This window comes from Euprymna scolopes, chromosome 7, assembly GCF_053919585.1.
Source record: "Euprymna scolopes isolate OS-2025 chromosome 7, ASM5391958v1, whole genome shotgun sequence".
Lineage (NCBI taxonomy): Eukaryota > Metazoa > Mollusca > Cephalopoda > Sepiida > Sepiolidae > Euprymna > Euprymna scolopes.
The window spans coordinates 50,833,408-50,852,931 of NC_136488.1; the positions used below are offsets into that span (position 1 = coordinate 50,833,408).

General features: G+C 32.9%; 1 protein-coding gene across 3 annotated transcripts in view; it reads right to left on the reverse strand.

The window, feature by feature from the left end:
* Nucleotides 1-19,524, reverse strand: part of LOC145279739 (uncharacterized) — a 454,893-nt gene that overhangs the window by 18,073 nt on the left and 417,296 nt on the right. For all 3 annotated transcript variants that reach the window (XM_080131038.1, XM_080131037.1, XM_080131039.1), the window contains 4 exons: nt 17,423-17,724; nt 14,826-14,938; nt 13,396-13,512; nt 10,243-10,360 (listed from right to left, as the gene is read on the reverse strand). In XM_080131038.1, the coding sequence (XP_079987164.1) occupies nt 10,243-10,360; nt 13,396-13,512; nt 14,826-14,938; nt 17,423-17,724 (650 nt within the window). The remainder of the gene's footprint in view (nt 1-10,242; nt 10,361-13,395; nt 13,513-14,825; nt 14,939-17,422; nt 17,725-19,524) is intronic.

Below are 19,524 nucleotides of genomic sequence, written 5' to 3' on the forward strand. Positions count from 1 at the left end.
TTTGTTTACAGAAAATACATTTTCATTAAGATTAAAAAAATAATGGGTTCATTATAGTTCATGATTGTTCATCAATATTGAAAATTTCATTAAAATTGCTTAATTTTCTGAATTTTGTGAATTTTTAAGTGAAGTAACAAGTGAAAATGTTTATACATTTTAGGGATTAGCCATACATTTTACACCTGGGTATAGTATTAAAATTAAAAATACACACACATTAAATAATTTATAGCAAATTAACTTGAATATATATGATACAATAAAAATGGGTCATATTTTTTAAAAAATCCAATATGGAGTCATGAAATTTCAGAAAAAAAATTTGTTAAATATTTCATACTTATCTCCCTTACAATCTTCTCCAAACTTACAATAGTCAATAGTGGAATTTTACGAATATAGAATCAGTTTTTACTCAGTTTTGTGTGTATCAAGCAATTTGCTATGACTAATAACAATGTTTTGTTTTCTTTCTTATTAAAACACTAACAGGGCTACCCACTACTGCCAGGGGTTATAAAAACTAAATAGAATATGTTAAATAGTGTTTAAATTTTAGATATTTTCTCAGTTAAACTACCATTTTGTAGAAGTTTGTTGTATATTTTGTCAGTTTTAGCTGGACATACAGACAACTGACCTTGAAGTAAAAATAACTTATTTGAAAGTACATGCCTAACCCATTTCACTGTAAATAATAAACAGTAATACATTGGAAAATGACCCCGAAAAGTGCCTTTATCAACTGGAGTAAAGAAAAAACACACTACGAACGATAACCACGAGCTCAACTGGACAACAGAAAGAGTTTTGTTAATATTTTTTTTCATTATTTGTTTGTTTTTACCATGACTGGAGGGAATAGTAGTCACTGAACAACACGACACAGGTCGTGCGTTCCCACTTAGCACGGTAGTAAATTCTAGATAGTTTGCAGTGAGCTGGACACCACGACCATGACCACTGCTGCTTCATGTAGGGAATTGAACAAGCTGTATAAACACAAATATAAAGCAGCAACTGTGAACATTTCACAAACCATGGCAAAAAAAATAAAATAAGGGGTTGGGGTCAGCGGATGGAGATGGCACTGCTCAAATTTTGGAAAAGGAAAAATAGAAAATATGGTTAACTTATGTGATGAAGTTTTCTTTTTCGCTCCAGAAATTTTATTTTAAGAAAAAATATCAAAATTTATAGAGAAAATAGAAAATTGATCAAACTAGAAATTTCTTAAACTTATCTTTAAGTGGATTGTTGTGTGGCTTCAATTGAAAACTGAAAAGTGACTCATCGATATACCTTGAACTGTTAATCAGCTCTAATGCGCAAAAAAAACATTTTCATCAGATGTAACGAGCAAAATAAAGATTAATAAAAACCAAAATCATTCTAATAATTGAAGTTACATTCAATCCTTGTGCTGGGCAGTAAATTTACCCAATAATGACATTTATATTTTAAAATGGAATAACTTCCACATTAATATGCTACACTATTTTCATATATACGGTATCACTTTTCACACGCATAAAAAAAAAATCATTCAATTAACAGATGGTAATTAATTTAATGTCACTAAGGTAAAACAGTCCAACTTAACCCTTTAAAAATGAATTGTTCCAAAATCAAATTACATTGTACCTGTCAACTAACAATTTCCATGGTGCCCTGCTAGTTATAATTTTGCAGTTAAATGCAAGTAAGCTTCATAAATCTACAATTGGTTTTAGTATTTTTATCATCTCTAAAAATATGTTTAAATGGAGACTTGGGATGACAGATTTATTCGATATTAAATAATATAGACTCATGAAAAATAAAGAGAATCACACTTGTAATGTTGCTGGTAATATTCACATTAAATGTGTTACAAGAGAATCTTTTTTTTTTTTTCCTCATTCTGAAAGACATCCTTTCAGGATTTTATAAAATTAACTTCAAAGAATTCACAAATTTTCTAATAAAAATAAAAATAGATTTTTGCAAGAAATAATTACAAACACTAGAAATCATGTTTGCAGTTTGGTAGCAAATATATTCCTGATCACATGAGAAAGTCAGATTGAAAAATAAAAAAATGATAAAAAGGTAATTTTGTTTAAAAATGAGTTTTGTTTAATGATTTAATTTGAAAATGAGTTTATAGTCTGATGAAGAGGAAGTGAAGAAAAGAATGTAAAGATGCAAAGTGATATGGAAGGCAATGGCACCTGATGAAAAATGTTGACGGTACAAATGGTTTGTTTTGGTTTAAGGCATATCAATCATCTATAGCTTATTTAATATCGAATAAAGTTGTCAAATGGAATCCTGTAGATATGCTAATTATTTTATATTCTTAGAAAATAATTCTAGAAAACATTATTCTGAGTAGGAAATTTAAGTGAGAATAGGAACATTACTCAATTTTTTTTTTTTCAAATTTAAAAAAAAAAAAATTTTTTTTTACCGCATATCAACCATCTTAGAAAACATTTTTTGACATTTGTAATATTCTTCATATGACTGAACCTTAGTATCTATTCTTCTAGTATCTATATGGGAGGAAAATAAAAAGGAGAAAAAGGCTTGATTTTTAGAATGATCACAGTTAATAATATGATTACGGATGAACTTACAGATACTAGGGCATAACGTGACCAACTAATTGATTGCATCAAATCTCTCTGACTTCCTGTCTAGCCAAAGTGAAGTGTTGCAAGTCATGTGACCATTTATGCAACCTGATCACAAACAGCTCAACCATGTGGATCTCATCCTAAGGCATCACAGATCACCACCCATCACCTACGAGGGATAGGGAAAGAGTTACCCCCCTGCATGAGTTTGCGGTCGACGAATTTGTGGCCTCACAGACAAAGCAAGAGAGTAATAAAATGTGAGTGCATAAAAGATGTGTAGAGGATAAAGATAAAATATGGAAGACCATAAAAAGTTAATATGGAATGTGATAAGGTTCTGAAGATACCAATAAAACGATAATTTGAATGACAATTTTCAAACTTTCTTCATAAAAGGGAAAGACGGTACTTGTGCATTATAATTGAATACCAAAGAAATGCATTTTAAAACAATATTATGTAATTATTTGTCATGTCGAAATTAGTAAAAATTACAAATATTATAAAAAATGATCAAGTAGCAAAATTACAAGAAAAAATAAAATTTATCAATTAGTACAGTTTTAACGATTTAGTCTATGACAAGCTCACTTATCTCCCTTGTTTTCACTTTACTTTTGCCGTTTCAAATAAGAAAATGGCGGATCAATAATTGCAGTGTTTTTTTTTTTGTAAAAAAGTTTTAGACAATCTAGAATTTTTCGGAATTTTTTTACTAATTTTGATAGAACACGTAATTACAAATGTTTCACACATTTTTATAGATTTATATCCAATTATTATGCATCAGCACATGGAAATAAAAAACAAAAAAAAAGAAAAGTTATTTAATTATTTTGACATTTTATAAAACAAGTTATCAGTTTTAGATATGCGATGAGGTCAGAATGAGGTCACGTTTCAATGTACGTGTGAATTTATGTAGTTGAGATTGAAGGAAAGTTTGAAATGATGTTTCTTTTCAGAAGATGGAAAAGGGAAAAAACAGATCCATTCGGTGATTTGTAAAAAATAAAATAATATACCCCCCCCCTAAAAAAAACAAACAAACATGTTCTTGAATGTTTTTTTTATTATCTGGATCCAACAAGAAACACAGACTGGTAGGCAGGGCAGTGGATCGATGAATGGACATAACCCAAAAAGCAGATGACAAAAAGCAGATAAAACAAATAAGAACAACAATGAATTGGCATTATGAACCAAAATAAAATAAATGACTTTCTGATTGCAAATTTGGTAACATAAGAATGAAAATGTACACTCAGCAAAAGATTTTTATTATTAAGTATGACTGTTGGAAGATGGGGTAGAAATGTCCATATAGATGAATGAAAACTATAAATAGTGAATGAAATGTGTTGATAAAGAACAAAATAAATGAACAAAAATACAATTTTATTTCAATTTTATAAAAAGAAAATTTTAATCTAAATTTTATTTCAGATTAAAGTACAAAAATGTTTAGAAATTTCTAAATATTACAAAACACCAAATGTTCTTTAATATTATTCAATATTTAAGATTAGCAAAAAAGAAAAAAAAAAGGTTTGCAAATAAAGGATTTTGGTATTCTAAAAGTAACGGATGTTAAGACAATCATTTAAACAAAAAAATATTTTATTCCTTTGTTTTCCTAAAAAGTATTTTTTATTCAATATTGAAATTAAAAAAATTCTTTTATGAAAATGTTGCGACATGAATCTTTTTGGGTTTGTAGAAAAGATAAAGAAACTAATATTTTTTTTATTTTTAGCTATAGATGAGGTGTGAGAAAGACGAAGAAAGAGAGGGAGAGAGAGAGAGAGAGAGGACACAGAGAGTGAGTGAGGAGAGAGAGAGAGGACACAGAGAGTGAGTGAGGAGAGAGAGAGAGGACACAGAGAGTGAGTGAGGAGAGAGAGAGAGAGAGAGAGAGGACACAGAGAGTGAGTGAGGAGAGAGAGAGAGAGAGGACACAGAGAGTGAGTGAGGAGAGAGAGAGAGAGAGAGAGGACACAGAGAGTGAGTGAGGAGAGAGAGAGAGGACACAGAGAGTGAGTGAGGAGAGAGAGAGGACACAGAGTGAGTGAGAGTGAGTGAGGAGAGAGAGAGAGGACACAGAGAGTGAGTGAGAGTGAGTGAGGAGAGAGAGAGAGAGGACACAGAGAGTGAGTGAGAGTGAGTGAGGAGAGAGAGAGGACACAGAGAGTGAGTGAGGAGAGAGAGAGAGGACAGAGAGAGTGAGTGAGGAGAAAGAGAGAGGACAGAGAGAGTGAGTGAGGAGAAAGAGAGAGGACAGAGAGAGTGAGTGAGGAGAAAGAGAGAGGACAGAGAGAGTGAGTGAGGAGAAAGAGAGAGGACAGAGAGAGTGAGTGAGGAGAGAGAGAGAGAGGAAAGAGTGAGAGAGAGTGAGAGACAGAGAGAGTGCGTGAGAGAGTGAGAGTGAGAGACAGTGAAAGTGCATGAGAGACAGTGAGAGAGTCTGAGAGAGTGTGAGAGAGTCCGAGGAAGTGTGAGAGAGTCCGAGGAAGTGTGAGAGAGTCCGAGGAAGTGTGAGAGAGAGAGAGAGTGTGAGAGAGAGAGAGAGAGAGTGTGAGAGAGAGAGAGAGAGAGTGTGAGAGAGAGAGAGTGTGAGAGAGAGAGTGAGACAGAGTGTGAGAGAGAGTGTGAGAGAGAGAGTGTGAGAGAGAGAGTGAGAGTGAGAGAGAGTGTGAGAGAGAGAGAGTGAGAGAGAGTGTGGGACAGAGAGAGTGTGGGACAGAGAGAGTGAGAGAGTGTGGGACAGAGAGAGTGAGAGAGTGTGGGACAGAGAGAGTGAGAGAGAGTGTGAGACAGAGAGAGAGAGAGAGAGTGTGAGAGAGAGAGAGAGAGAGTGTGAGACAGAGAGAGAGTGTGAGACAGAGAGAGTGAGAAAGAGAGAGTGAGAGAGTGTGAGAAAGAGAGAGTGAGAGAGTGTGAGAAAGAGAGAGTGAGAGAAAGAGAGAGTGAGAGAAAGAGAGAGTGAGAGAGTGTGTGAGACAGAGAGAGAGAGTGTGTGAGACAGAGAGAGAGAGAGTGTGAGACAGAGAGAGAGAGTGTGAGACAGAGAGAGTGAGAAAGAGAGAGTGAGAGAGTGTGAGAAAGAGAGAGTGAGAGAAAGAGAGAGTGAGAGAGAGTGTGAGACAGAGAGTGTGAGACAGAGAGAGAGAGAGAGTGTGAGACAGAGAGAGAGAGAGAGAGTGTGAGACAGAGAGAGAGAGAGAGAGTGTGAGACAGAGAGAGAGAGAGAGAGTGTGAGACAGAGAGAGAGAGAGAGAGTGTGAGACAGAGAGAGAGAGAGAGAGTGTGAGACAGAGAGAGAGAGAGAGAGTGTGAGACAGAGAGAGAGAGAGAGAGAGTGTGAGACAGAGAGAGAGAGAGAGAGAGTGTGAGACAGAGAGAGAGAGAGTGTGAGACAGAGAGAGAGAGAGTGTGAGACAGAGAGAGAGAGAGTGTGAGACAGAGAGAGAGAGAGAGTGTGAGACAGAGAGAGAGAGTGTGAGACAGAGAGAGAGAGAGTGTGAGACAGAGAGAGAGAGAGTGAGACAGAGAGAGAGAGTGTGAGAGACAGAGAGAGTGTGAGAGACAGAGAGAGTGTGAGAGACAGAGAGAGAGAGTGTGTGAGACAGAGAGAGAGAGTGTGTGACAGAGAGAGAGAGTGTGTGACAGAGAGAGAGAGTGTGTGACAGAGAGAGAGAGTGTGTGACAGAGAGAGAGTGTGAGACAGAGAGAGAGAGAGTGTGAGATAGAGAGAGAGAGAGAGTGTGAGATAGAGAGAGAGAGAGAGTGTGAGATAGAGAGAGAGAGAGAGAGTGTGAGATAGAGAGAGAGAGAGTGTGAGATAGAGAGAGAGAGAGTGTGAGACAGAGTGAGAGAGAGAGTGAGAGACAGAGTGAGAGAGAGAGACGGTGAGAGAAAGAGAGAGAGAGACGGTGAGAGAGAGAGAGAGGCTTTAAAGTTTTTACGAAACAGGAATATATTTGGAACACTTTTGTCCTGTTTGGACATATTCATGCAATATCGCAACTTACATCTAACAACACAACGACGACTAATTTACAATACAAGTTGAACAACCAGCATGTTGAATAGCATAAAACATTGTTTTTTCAAGAAAATGCAGAAGGCTTTTTTATCTTCTCGTACAAGGATAAGACAGGAGGATTGAGACAACATGCAAACAAATAGAAGTAAAAATTTAAAATAAAAATCTAACGAAAAGAAAATATTCAGTGGAGTTGTTCACTTGAGGAAGGTACCTCATTATTTCGAAATATTTGAAATAGACTAAAATTTTACACCGTTTTTTTACAGCTAATAGGTTACAAAAAAAAAGTATAAATAAATAAAATAGAAAATTATTTGGAAACAATTTTTTTTTAATATCTCACACTGTCTCACACTCTCTCTCACTCTGTCTCACACTCTCTCTCTCTGTCTCACACTCTCTCTCTCACTCTCTGTCTCACACTCTCTCTCTCTCACACTCTCACACACACTCTCTCTCTCCCACACTCTCTCTCTCTCCCACACTCTCTCTCACACTCCCTCAGACTCTCTCACACTCATTTTTCTTGCTAAAAGAAAAGTCCCCTTTATCTTGGTTGAACGACAGTGTCCCCCATCTGGCCAGCTCAACGACAGTGTCCCCCGTCTGGCCAGCTCAACGACAGTGTCTCCCCGTCTCGCCAGCTCAGCGACAGTGTCCCCCCCCCCCCCATCTGGCCAGCTCAACGACAGTGCTCCCCTTTATATATTATCATATTTGACCAGTAACACTGGGATATCCAAATTTTTTGTATTTTAGAAAAAGAGGTTTGGCAAGCATTGTGAACTCACCAGTCGTTTTGGAATTTTCCTTCTCCTGGACTAAGCTTGAGAGTCTAGTCTACTCTATCTATTCATAACTGGGGAGGAATGAGAAATTCATGTCTTTCCTGAGGATATTAGTGACAGTGATGCACTGATCCAACAGAAGTTGAATGCAGAACACCAAACACATAAGCCACATCAGAAACCATTGCACTATTACCATTTGTTTTTGAACAAAGATGATTTCTGTCGTTTAAATTTTTTTATTTTTATGAAATGTGATTTAAGAAATAAAATTATTTTCTAACCTCCATTTATTTGATTCAATTGCTTCTCATGGCAGCAGAATATAGCAGGTTGGAAAATGAGAAAACCCAGCTCTACTGAGGAAATAATTTGGTCAAATACAAAATATTAAAAAAAAACAAAACAGACCTGTTGGCATTCTCAGTGGGCATCTCTTAGGTGATCAGCAATAATCTTTCCTCCCGAAGGAGGAGGTAATGCCTCAGAGGGTAAACCATCTTGAACCAATCATTTTCATTGGTTTGATTACCAGCGATGATTTGGTCTCTGGTTGCCAGAATTATGTCAACGTGAACCTCGGCTTGTTCAGGTCAAAATGTTACAAACATTTTCATTTTGCACCTCCAATACAGTGGGCTATTGGAGGAGTGGGGAGTCTTATTTTGGTGAAAAAATGGAGTTTGAAAAAAGAAAAAAATCGGATCAATATCTCTATGCATAAAAAGTATTTGTCAATTTGATGCTAGAGAAATTCTGCAAAAGTTTCCAATCTTGTATATTTACCTGGAAACGTTATAAAATTCACATTTTTCCAAAATCACACTAAAAAATCATTTTTAATCTTGTTTAATAGTTTTTTTTTTGTGAGTCATCATCATTCTATCAACCTCAAATACATTGTTTAACACTATTTTCTTAGTTTATATACTTTTTTAGGGCCTTGAAAATAATGTTTTCTTACAATTTGACCAAATAACTACTTTTGTATAAATATTGCTTAGAAAAATCATATGGTTAAATATCTCTCAAAGTCGCTGTAGCCTGTATTTCAAACCCAAGTATTTTCTAAAAAGATAATTTTATGCTTTTCAAATCACTTGGGATTTTTGAAGTCACTAACCCAGTTTTCAAGTTATCAATGAAATGACAGTGGACATAAATTCATTTATGAATCCCTTAAAAATCCTGAAAGTTGTTTATGATCATATGGATGAATTCTAAAGTTTTTTTTATTAATTAATATGCTGTAAATGGAAAAAAGATATATTGTACATTGCAACACTACAATATCCTTCAGTATTTGATCAAAAATAACTTATTTTTCATGAGTAATCCTTATAATTTGATATCAATATGTATCAGATAATTGAAAGGAACGGTTATATCCAACAAAAATACTATTTAGAATTCACCTAAAATAGAAATTTATTCACTACTGTGTCAACCTTGTATGAAGACGTATTTGGTAATCAGCAACAAAAGCAATGCCAATTAAAATTTTTAAAAATTAAAAAACTTTAAAAAAAATAATTTTTAAAAAACCTTTACCTACGACTCTAAAATAAATACTTATAAAATGTACCAAGCAGCAATAAAAGCAACTAAAAAATAAAATTAAAAAAAAAAAAACTATAAAAAACTAGAAATTTTTCATTTCAAAAGTACTAATATTTTAATATGTATTATTTGGATTCTTCAGACTGTTCTCACCTTGAGTCTTATTTTAACGTTTCAATCGATGTAATCTTCAAGTGTATCTTGCCAAACTCTGGAATCTTTGTCAAAATGACCCGTGGCGTTGTGGATAAAGTAAACTTTCATTCTTCTAGAGGTCTGGGCAATACTCAAAATATGATGGTGAGTTACTTAGAACTTCTACCTAGTCATGAAAATGAGAACATATTACCACCATGGTTTAAATAAAGGGTTCCGTTTGAAATTCTGTACAATTCAGAGTTTGACAGAAAGATTCCCGAATTTGACAAGATACACCTGAAGAAGACTGACGATTACATCGATTGAAATGCTGTGAAAAGACTCCAAATAATATGAATAACGTATCCTCATTTAAAAAATTCAGAAACGTAATATTTTAATAGTTGACAAATCAAAAATGATATTTATTGAAGAGAAATCATTAAAATAAAATAGAATTGAACCGAAAAAAAAAAGTAAAGAATTAAGTTTTTATCTCGTTTCAGATTCAATCATATCAAAGGGGTGATAAACAGCATAACAATTGTATTTTTAAAAAAAAAAAAAAGAAAAGAAAAAAATTTTTTACACTTTATTTTAGCTGGGTATTTGTTACTAAAATTTTACATGTTATATCAGGGTAAAAGATTTGTATTTCTGCAAAAAAAAAAAAAAAATGGAGTTCAATTGCATTGTCAAATAATCTTGACCTTTCAACAAATAAAACTACTTTTTCTCTTAGAATTTACTTTCTAAACCAATCCTTACATTTTTTTAAATCAATGGTTTCTCATTAGTTCACATTGCAAGCAGGTGTACCTGCAATGAAGTTAGCACAATGCTATCCCGCAAAGTATTCTTGTGGTGTTATAAACTGAATTAACAAACAATCAGATTGTTCATTTTTGAAGAATGAATGATTAGTGGAGGGCGGGGGGGTCTTGATCTGTAAAAAAAAAATTTCAAGTTTAAGGCTGTAAATAAAAATGATTGAAGACAAAGGAAACAAAGAAAAACAAAAAAGAAAAAAAAAAATCAAACTTGGGGGAGAAGTTTAAAAAGAGGGAAAAGAATTCATTACCTCGGCATGGATCATTTTTCACAAGGAATTCATCCAAGGCAACCCAACCTCCACCAACTCGTACCATCACAGTACTGCGTAAAATCCGAACAAGGCGCAATTTTTGTGAATCACCGAACTACAAAGAACAGAAAAAGTTTTAACAAAACTACCGAAGAAAAACGTCACAATTAAGGTGCAAAAAAAAAAAAATGTGGCAGGTAAATGTTTATCTAGATATTACAAGGATTGAAACTTTCAAATTTTGTGGATTTGTATAAAATTCAGTTTCAATCAATGGTTTCATCACTAAGCCCAACGAGATATTTAAAGGAAGTTGGTACCTTATGTGTGCTACTGAGAAGCCATATATATATATATATATATATATATATATATAGCAATTTTGCATTTGAATCTTGACAATGCTACAGGATGCATGAAGAATGACGTATATTTCCATTTGAAAATTTTTAAAAAACTTACTTTTCGTCAATAAACATATCTATTCAGAGGTTTCATAAATGTTAGTATTAGCATTTAAACAGAAAAAAAAATATATATATATATATACTAGCAGTGAAACCTGATGTTGCCTGGGATTGAAGCATCTGCTATAACGGCTTGTGACGTGATTTGCTATGATGGCATATATGAAGTTTATTGTGAACAAAAACAGGAATATGGCTATTACAGGGTGGAATGATAAAATTGTTGCCCTAGAAAAGATACGATTCTATTTCTGATAGAAACTTTTTTTTTTTTTTTTTTTTTGTTCCAGAAGATAGCTGGCCAGTTGTATACAAGTCCCAAGAGTGATAGGAGCCTTCTATCATGTCTGAAGGTGACACAATGTTCAACTAGCGAGATTGGAAATGCACTGCTATACAATTCATACTCTCTACCGATTCATGTTGACAACGGTGATCATTGCCAGCACCCTCAAAATGTAAATCCGGATGGTTCAATGCTTGAAGGCACAGCTCAATGAAGTTTCCAACTACAGTTATGGTCTTTGGTGTGATTTCAAATGAGGGCCACATCATGCCACCTCACATCATCAAAGTCGGCTTGAAAGTCAACACCAAAGTGTATCTGGATGTGATAAAGAGTGGGGTGATCCTCTGGTGTAATTGGGTGGCCGCTAGCAGACTCCTGAGTGTGGCAGCATGACTCGGCACTGGCCCACAAGTCCAAAGAGACCCAGGCTTGGCTTCACAAGGAGTGCTACAACTTTATAGCCTTCTCTCACATTCGAACATTGCTTGTATTCACAATTTTCAAAGTTTTCAATTTTATGCAAACAAGTTCTTTAGTTTTACTTTGCTGAAGAGAAAAGCCTAATTTTTGAAAGTCCATGGAATTAAGGAAAACTTAATTATATTCCTCTTCCATCATTTAGTTTCATCTTATCTATGTTTTCGTACACATTTTTATCTTGACAAACGTTTTGGCTTTTGTTTCAGCCATAACCTTATCAGGCCAAAATATCATCAGGTCACTCCAACAATAATGGAGACGACAAGTTTGCACATACAAAGCTAAAACGTTTTTATAAATAAAAATTTACACTAAAATATAGCTCTATTTATTGAGCACTATTACTCAAATATAATAAGTTTACAGCATTAATTTCTATGACAAAAAACTCATGAGTTATATATATATATATATATATATTTTGTATTTTTGCATAAATTAAGTCTTTTGCAATCATGAATAAGCTTTATACATACATATATATATACACACCCACACACATATAGTGAGAATGTGTGTGTGTGTGTGTGTGTGTGTGTGTGTGTGTGAGAGAGAGGACAACTCAACTTGTATTCTCAACAAAGTTTAATCTACAGACTTGAACTTTGGTATATAGAGTTAGGGTATTCAGACATGTGGAAAACATTAATCGGTTTTCATCCAGAAAAAAAAAAAAAAAGAGCTGCTAAGGGGTCAAAATTGAAAAATTGGTACTGTGGTGGGGAAGGGGTTCATTGGATTTTTATGTGTCAACTGTTTCATGACTGCGCATGCACAAATTATCCACATGATGCTTCCTTATCTTAAGAATAAGTAGGTTTGAAAACATGTTTTAAAGATCGTAGCAAGCTAGCCTAATGGTTATCATACTTGACTCACTGTCTTTAGGTTTTGGTCTCAACTTGAGTTTTTTTTTTTTTTTTTTTTTTTACTTACAAGAAATGAATTGTTTAGATAAAACCATATACACGCATGCATGCGTTTCAGTTTCTTTCTGCTGTTTTTACTTCATTTTTTTTTTTTTTTTTTTAAAGGAATTTAACATTATATTTAATACCGGGCAATGTCAGTTACATCTGCTAGTAAAATATAAAGTGAAATATTGAATCTTCACAAATAATTTTCTGGATGTGAATATTTCTTTTTGTCTTCATTTATTCCTTTTACCATATTTATTTTTCATTATAAACATGAATGATTTTGGTGCTACGAAACAGGGGCTGTCAAGAATTGTGCATGCCAACATGAAGAAATAAATGGTAAGATGGTCAACATTTTGAAATTTGGAATATAGACTTGTCATTTATTTGTAATTATATCGAGCTTTATAAATTAAGGATTGGTATAAATAAAAGGTGAAATATAATTGGAGAAAAATTTCCACAAACATGACATAATGGATTTTTTTCAGAGGGAAAGGGCTAACCTGTCTGGATAGATGAAGCCTTTCCCTATTAAGCGGAGAAAAGATAGGGAAATTGAAATTATTTTTAATGATCTCACTCCCCTCCCTTTTCATTACTCCCCCCCTTTCCATTTCTAACTTTAAATGTATATAAAAATCAGTGTTGTCTTTGCTCTTACTCTTGTATAATGCTGATTTTTTTCTACTGTTCTGACGAGAAGCATTTAGCTTTGAAATGCCATTGCTTAAAGAGCCTCCCCCCTCATTCCCCTTTCACTTATTGTAATCACCCTCATCCTTATTGACATGATGTAATAAAGTTCTAATGTAACTTTAATTATTATCTCCCTATCTTTTCTTATATAAAAAGGAAGAGGTTATGTCCAGTTTCCATAATTCTTAAAGTTTATATCCAAGAGAAAGTCAGAGCCATAAGCTTTGCAAATTAGTTGTAAGTTTCACCACATTTTCTTAACAGCAAAAAATCATAAAGAGAAAAAGAGTTTTACCCTATATTTTCCTTCGCCGATTTTATGGATCCTAAATTGAGTGACACATGTACATTTGGATACTTGTTTCTTGACTTCATCTTGGATTCTCTCTGAATCGGTTGCAGGTTTACCAGTCTACAAAAAGGAGAGAAAACAGACATTATTTCATGTCAAATAAAAATGTTTTACATTACACAAGTTCAATAAAAATGTACAACAGGTCAAAACAAGCGAAGTATTTTTGTTAATTATTTATTAATCATAAAAAAAAAAAAAAATAGCTTTAGTATTGCCTTTTTATAAAAAAAAAAACAAAAAACCCCCCAAAATACACTAGATTTCCTTCAATTATTTCATGCCTTATTTAAATTGAGAGAGTTCAAATTGCAGGAAGATACACTTGTTAAACATTAGTTTTTAATTTGGCAGATTTAAAAACAAAACATGAGTTAATATAAAGTTTCAAGATTTAAAGTGTATATTAGTATTCATATGAAGAAATAAATTAAGCAATTTAAAATACATTTTTAATTACAGTACACTGTAATAAAAATAATTAGTAATCTGTAAAATAAAAAATAAAACTGAAAAACATCAATAAATCGGTACGACTAAAAATCTATTTGACAATAGAAATCCTTGATAAAAACAAAATTATCTTATATTCTACTACAAAGCAGAAATGAAAAATAAGTAAAATCCAAATTATGAAAGATTTAAGTCAAATTATATTTTGTTCATATTGTAAGAGATTTAATGTATATAAAAATGAAAACCAGATGAACTTTCTAGAAAATGAAAATCGAACACAGTCACTAAGAAAATGGAAGTATGGATCGAGGAATCACTCCATAGTGCCATTCCCTTCAAGCTTTGGTTCTCTCAATCTCAGACACAAAAATGTCATTAAATAATATAACATGTTTTTAAAACAGACGTTTCTTTCTGAAAAAACTAAATCTGGTCACTGGTTGTGTTGACTCAAAAAGCAAAGGAGACCAACCAAATGGTAATCAGTTATAGAGATGTGACGTCCTAATCTTAAAACCAAAAAGATAGAATATTGTTATTAAATGAAACCGAAAAAAAAAAAAAAAAAAAAAAAAAAAAAAATCAATATCAAAAATAATTTTTCATTAAATGAATGCTGGAGCGTTTGAAGAAATTTGTCAGACTAAACCAAATGAAATTACCCCACCCCCTTCCTATCACATCCTGAAACAATTTGTTTATAACCACCTCCTCTGAATCTCTGATTTTATAAACAAGGCTTGACCTTTCACTAATGGCAGACTATAGGCCATTTTTGTATTTTCTCCCTGGTTCTAGAAAACAGCGCTGTACATGTGCATATATTTTTTCCAGCTTTGTTTCGTCTTAATACTCAGCCACTAATGTTTAATGAAATAATCGTTATTTGCACTTAATACAAATAGCAATTTACTTACATCTCTATCTGGTCTTAAAGCAGCGACAAATTCCTTATAATCAATATAACCATCGTTATCTCGATCAAATTTGTTTGCAACCGCTTCCATTTCCAGTTTTGTGGTTGGGAATTCTGAAATAATTTAATAAATAAATAAAAAAATAAAAATGGAGAAATTCAAACAAAGAGCAATAATAAAACAATCATATTGACAATGTTTACTCTATTTGTCGTTCATAGGAAGTATTAGTTATTGCTATGGTGTACCTGTGATCTAGATGTCCGTTTGTTGTAACTACATTCTTGTGTTGGAGAAGAAAAGAAAAGCAATAAAAACAAAAACAAAAAAACAAAACAAAACACAAAAAACAAAAAAACAAAAAAAAAACACACAAAATTCTTGGATTGAACTAACAGCAAGAGTAATTCCTAAGTTTGAGTATCAAGCCTTCAAATAATTCATGAGCTAGTCCACATCATATACTTTTGAGAACTGAAATGATACTCATGCTAGGCTGGTTAAACGGACTTCCTCCAAAGGAGGAAGATTCATGAGAAACTCAAATCCACAAGCAGTCTCCAGCTACCTGTTTATCAGGGAAGATGACAAAGTTAGTCTTTTTTTTCAGTTCTTGCAGGGAAATGTCAACCACCTCCTACAAATGAGGCCTGGTATTCCTAAACGATAATATTAAAATCCGATTGTGCATAATGGCAAAAATTCTTTTGAGTTTCCTCTCTAAGACAATGTATTTGCCACCCCCTTATAGATGTTGCCTTTGCAATTCTTTTGTAGTGATTAAAAATAAAATTCACAACTAAACTAAATGCTGACTGGGTAAGCAAATAATGTGATATCTCACCATCTACATCTTTATACGAGTACAAATGGCTGCACGAAAAATTGGAATAAATTTGAATTTCTAATCAGTTATTTTGAATTGATTTGTTGAACTGAATTGATTTATATAAACACTAATAGAATGACCCCCCCCTCCTTCTCCTATCGCCTTTTCCAACACAAATGAACGCTTTCAAAAAAATAAAGACATTTGTTTTTCTCATTTTTTTTCACCAAAGAAAAAGAACATTGAAAAGATTAATACATGTCTAGGTATCGATATGAAACAAGTGTTGGATATTCTTTGCACTGATGTGGTTTTGAAGTAAAGTGTAGAAATGTGTCCTAAGATGCAGTGCGTTATATCGTAGTATTAACAAGAACAGAGATGTCCTTAAAATTAGCTACAACACTGTATCGAAAATCAAGCCAGAATTAACTCCTAGCTAAGGGGATGCAACTGTTAAGTCAATAAAATACCTGTCCAACACATGACAGCATGTAAAATGGATGTTAAACTGAATATGATGAATAATAATAACAACAACAACCAGCATCCAAAGTAAAGTATTAGCAGATCATCTACACTGTCCCATAAAAGATAGACAATAAACAGGGTAGAAAGTGGACCAAAAGTTTACTTTTGGCAGCTTCCTAACTCTTGCTTTTCTTATTTTGTCCTGTAGTTCTCACATTCCATATTGCAATTTTCTGGATTAAAATATATCCCTCTAATACTTATCATTGACTAGTTTTTGCCCTTTGAATATTACATTTTTTTTTTTTTTAGTTTTCTATATCAAGTGACTTCATGCCTTGTTTGGAGCAATCTATAATATAAATTTCACCTGTCTGTTTAAATGTATGTATGTCTGCCTAAAACTTTCGACAGAGGCGACGGATTTTCACAAGATCAGTATCGTTTTGAAGCTCTACCCTTTGGATGACAAATCTAAAAAAAATGGCTAAAAACATTAATTCCTTCACCCTCAACTGGGCACTTTTCTACAGGGAGGAGTCGGTCGCTTTTTTTTTACCAATATTTTCGAAAGTCATTCCCACTTTTCGATTGACTAGCCTTAATTTAAACATTCATCACTTCCAGTTTGGCGATGGGCGCAACAGCAAAGACGTCACTTTTTTTTTTCCACATTCTTTTCTTCCTTTGTGGTATGAGTTTGAGCCTGCCTGCCTACTAGCACTTTTTTTTTTTTTTTTTGCTCAACACACACCTTCAAACACCCGGGTAATGCTGGGCACCCAGACTAGTTTCCATTAAAAAAGTTCTACTTGTGTTTGATAGGAAAAGAAATGAACGAAACGCAATTAATAGAAAAAAAAAAAAAAATTCTTTGAGTGAACTAAGAAAAAGCAAGAGTTATTCTTGGGTTTGAGTATCAAACCTTTAAATGACCCCTGAGCTAATCCATACTACGTACTTTTGAGGGACCAAAAAAACTAAACTGATGTGGCAGTCATGCCTTGTCTGGAGCGAGTTCCATTAAAAAAAAAAAAAAGTTCCCATTAAGGGTAAAATAAATGTTTTTGAAGAAAAACACTTCAGAAATTGGCAAATCAGTTTTTCAGCTTACCAGAAATTTCTGAAACCTACATTTTTTTTTGTTGATAAGTTAGTCTACTAGCAGTTGGACAGAATATTTGTACCAACATCGGTATGCGAGTATTCATATTCACATTTTCTATGACATTCTGTAAAAGAACAAGTCAAGGAGTGCAAAAGAAATCCTTTTAGGCTATAAAGTAAACCGACTTACTTGAAGATATGATTCCATCAATAAATTCTTTTCTTGTTACTTTGCCATCGTGATCTCTATCTTGTCGCCTAAAGAAATCCATTATTCGAGATTTGTTATGATGCATCCACTGCAAGTAGCGTGATCGCCAATCATCAAAGTCAAAATGTTTCATCTTCTCCACTTCATTCAGATATTCCAAGGCATCTTCCAGTTTCCTTTGCCTTTCCATTGCTAAAAGCCACACTTGTCGCCATTTGTTAAACAAAGCACCAACGCGTGGATTTTTAAATTGTGGCTCAGGAGTACGTCGACCACTATCCCTGAAAAGAGCGAAGCAAAAATTAAGAAAATCAAATAAGGTCATTCATTTCATTTAGATATCAAACAAAATATAAAACAATTTTGGAACAATTGGTTCTATAAAATTTTAACCATTTGAAAATTTGCACAGGGGAACTAATTTTTTTTGTTTTAAAGATAACAGAATTAAATTTAAAACATTTTTTTTTTGTAATTTTCAATATTTAATTAATTATTTGATCCTTTATCAATTTTTTTTTTTTTAAAACTCAAATATTGGCAATTTTGATGTTAAAAGTTGCAAGAAAATAAAATGTTTTAATAATAATTATTTACATCAAATTTGTTTTTACAGATATTTACTATTATCATTAATGTATAAAAAATGTAAAATTTAATTAAAAAAAAAAAAAAAAACAACAAAACAAACCGATCATAAGTTATGAAAGAAAAAGTTTTTTTTTTTTTTTAAAGATTTTGATATAAAAAAGTTCCAGATCAGATGGAGTTGGCCTTCTGGAGATAGTGTTTATATAGAAATTGGAATTGACAGAGACTGAGATGAAGGCAATAAAATTAACATATACAGAAATTCAGGAATTAATAAAAAATGGAAATTAAAAACAGAAAACTGTTCCCTTACATAATGTATATCCATTTTGGCAATATTTTTATTTTTTTCTATTAAGAAACGAATAAAATTTAAAAGATATGTAATTAAAGTAACCATTTTAAATCTTGAACTCCAAAATTTCCTCAGAGTTAAAAAGAAATTTATTAGAAATTCAAAGCAGGGACCTCACTCCTCAATTGGTCCTCTTAAGAATAAATACTCACATAAGTCAGATCAGTGATGGTTCCAAGAAATACATAGACCTCATTACTGAGTGCTTCTCACACATGATGGGTACTTTCTTCTACATCAATTTTTTCTCTTATTTTGGTCTTGTCTAAATAGTGTGACTCTGGAGCACCTTTTTGATATCCATGTGTCTAACACACGTGGATGTATGTACAGAATCAGAAAACAGCTCCTGTGACTTTTGGAAACGTTTTTTCATTCTCAGAATTGCTAAAGTATGAAGCAAACTACTCAGATCAGTTGACTACAGTCTTTAAAAACCAAATTCACCAAAATTACACTTGATCCCCCACTTCCATACACCTACACACATGTACATCATGACTCGTATGCTGTTTATTTCCCTAACAATTGTACATCATCCTACTTACTACGCATGTGCTTTATGAGTTATAGTGCAACTGAGCACTTGTATACAAATATTTAATCATTTAAATAAGAAAATAGTAAGATTTTGTATTAAAACATTTTTTTCTGCAACCATTTAAAAGATATTTTCACTGGGATTTTATTCAAAATGTTTGAATTTGACTTATTAAATTTAATTAGAAGCGTTTAATTTCAATAAAAAAAGTTTCACTGATGTTGGCAAAATTTGCAATCACCATAGTTGAAATGTGATTACAAGTATTTTTCTTCCCTCGTAAGATGTGACGATCTTCATTTCCTCTAAAATATCACTTTCTCTCTCCCCTTATCTTCCTCTTGTAAATGTCTGTTCTTTCATTGATATTGTGATGCAAATCAAAATACACACTTGTACACAGAGAAATTTGTTGCTTTAATGTATTCTCCGAATTTCTATGGCATACTATTCGTAGGTTATATAAAGCATAATAGCCTGTGCAAGAGATTTTTTTTTTGTCAGATTATAAATGCAAAACATTGCTGCCATTTAGTGGCATGAATGTTCATATTGACAAAAACATTTTTTACATTTATATTAAAACTAGCGAGG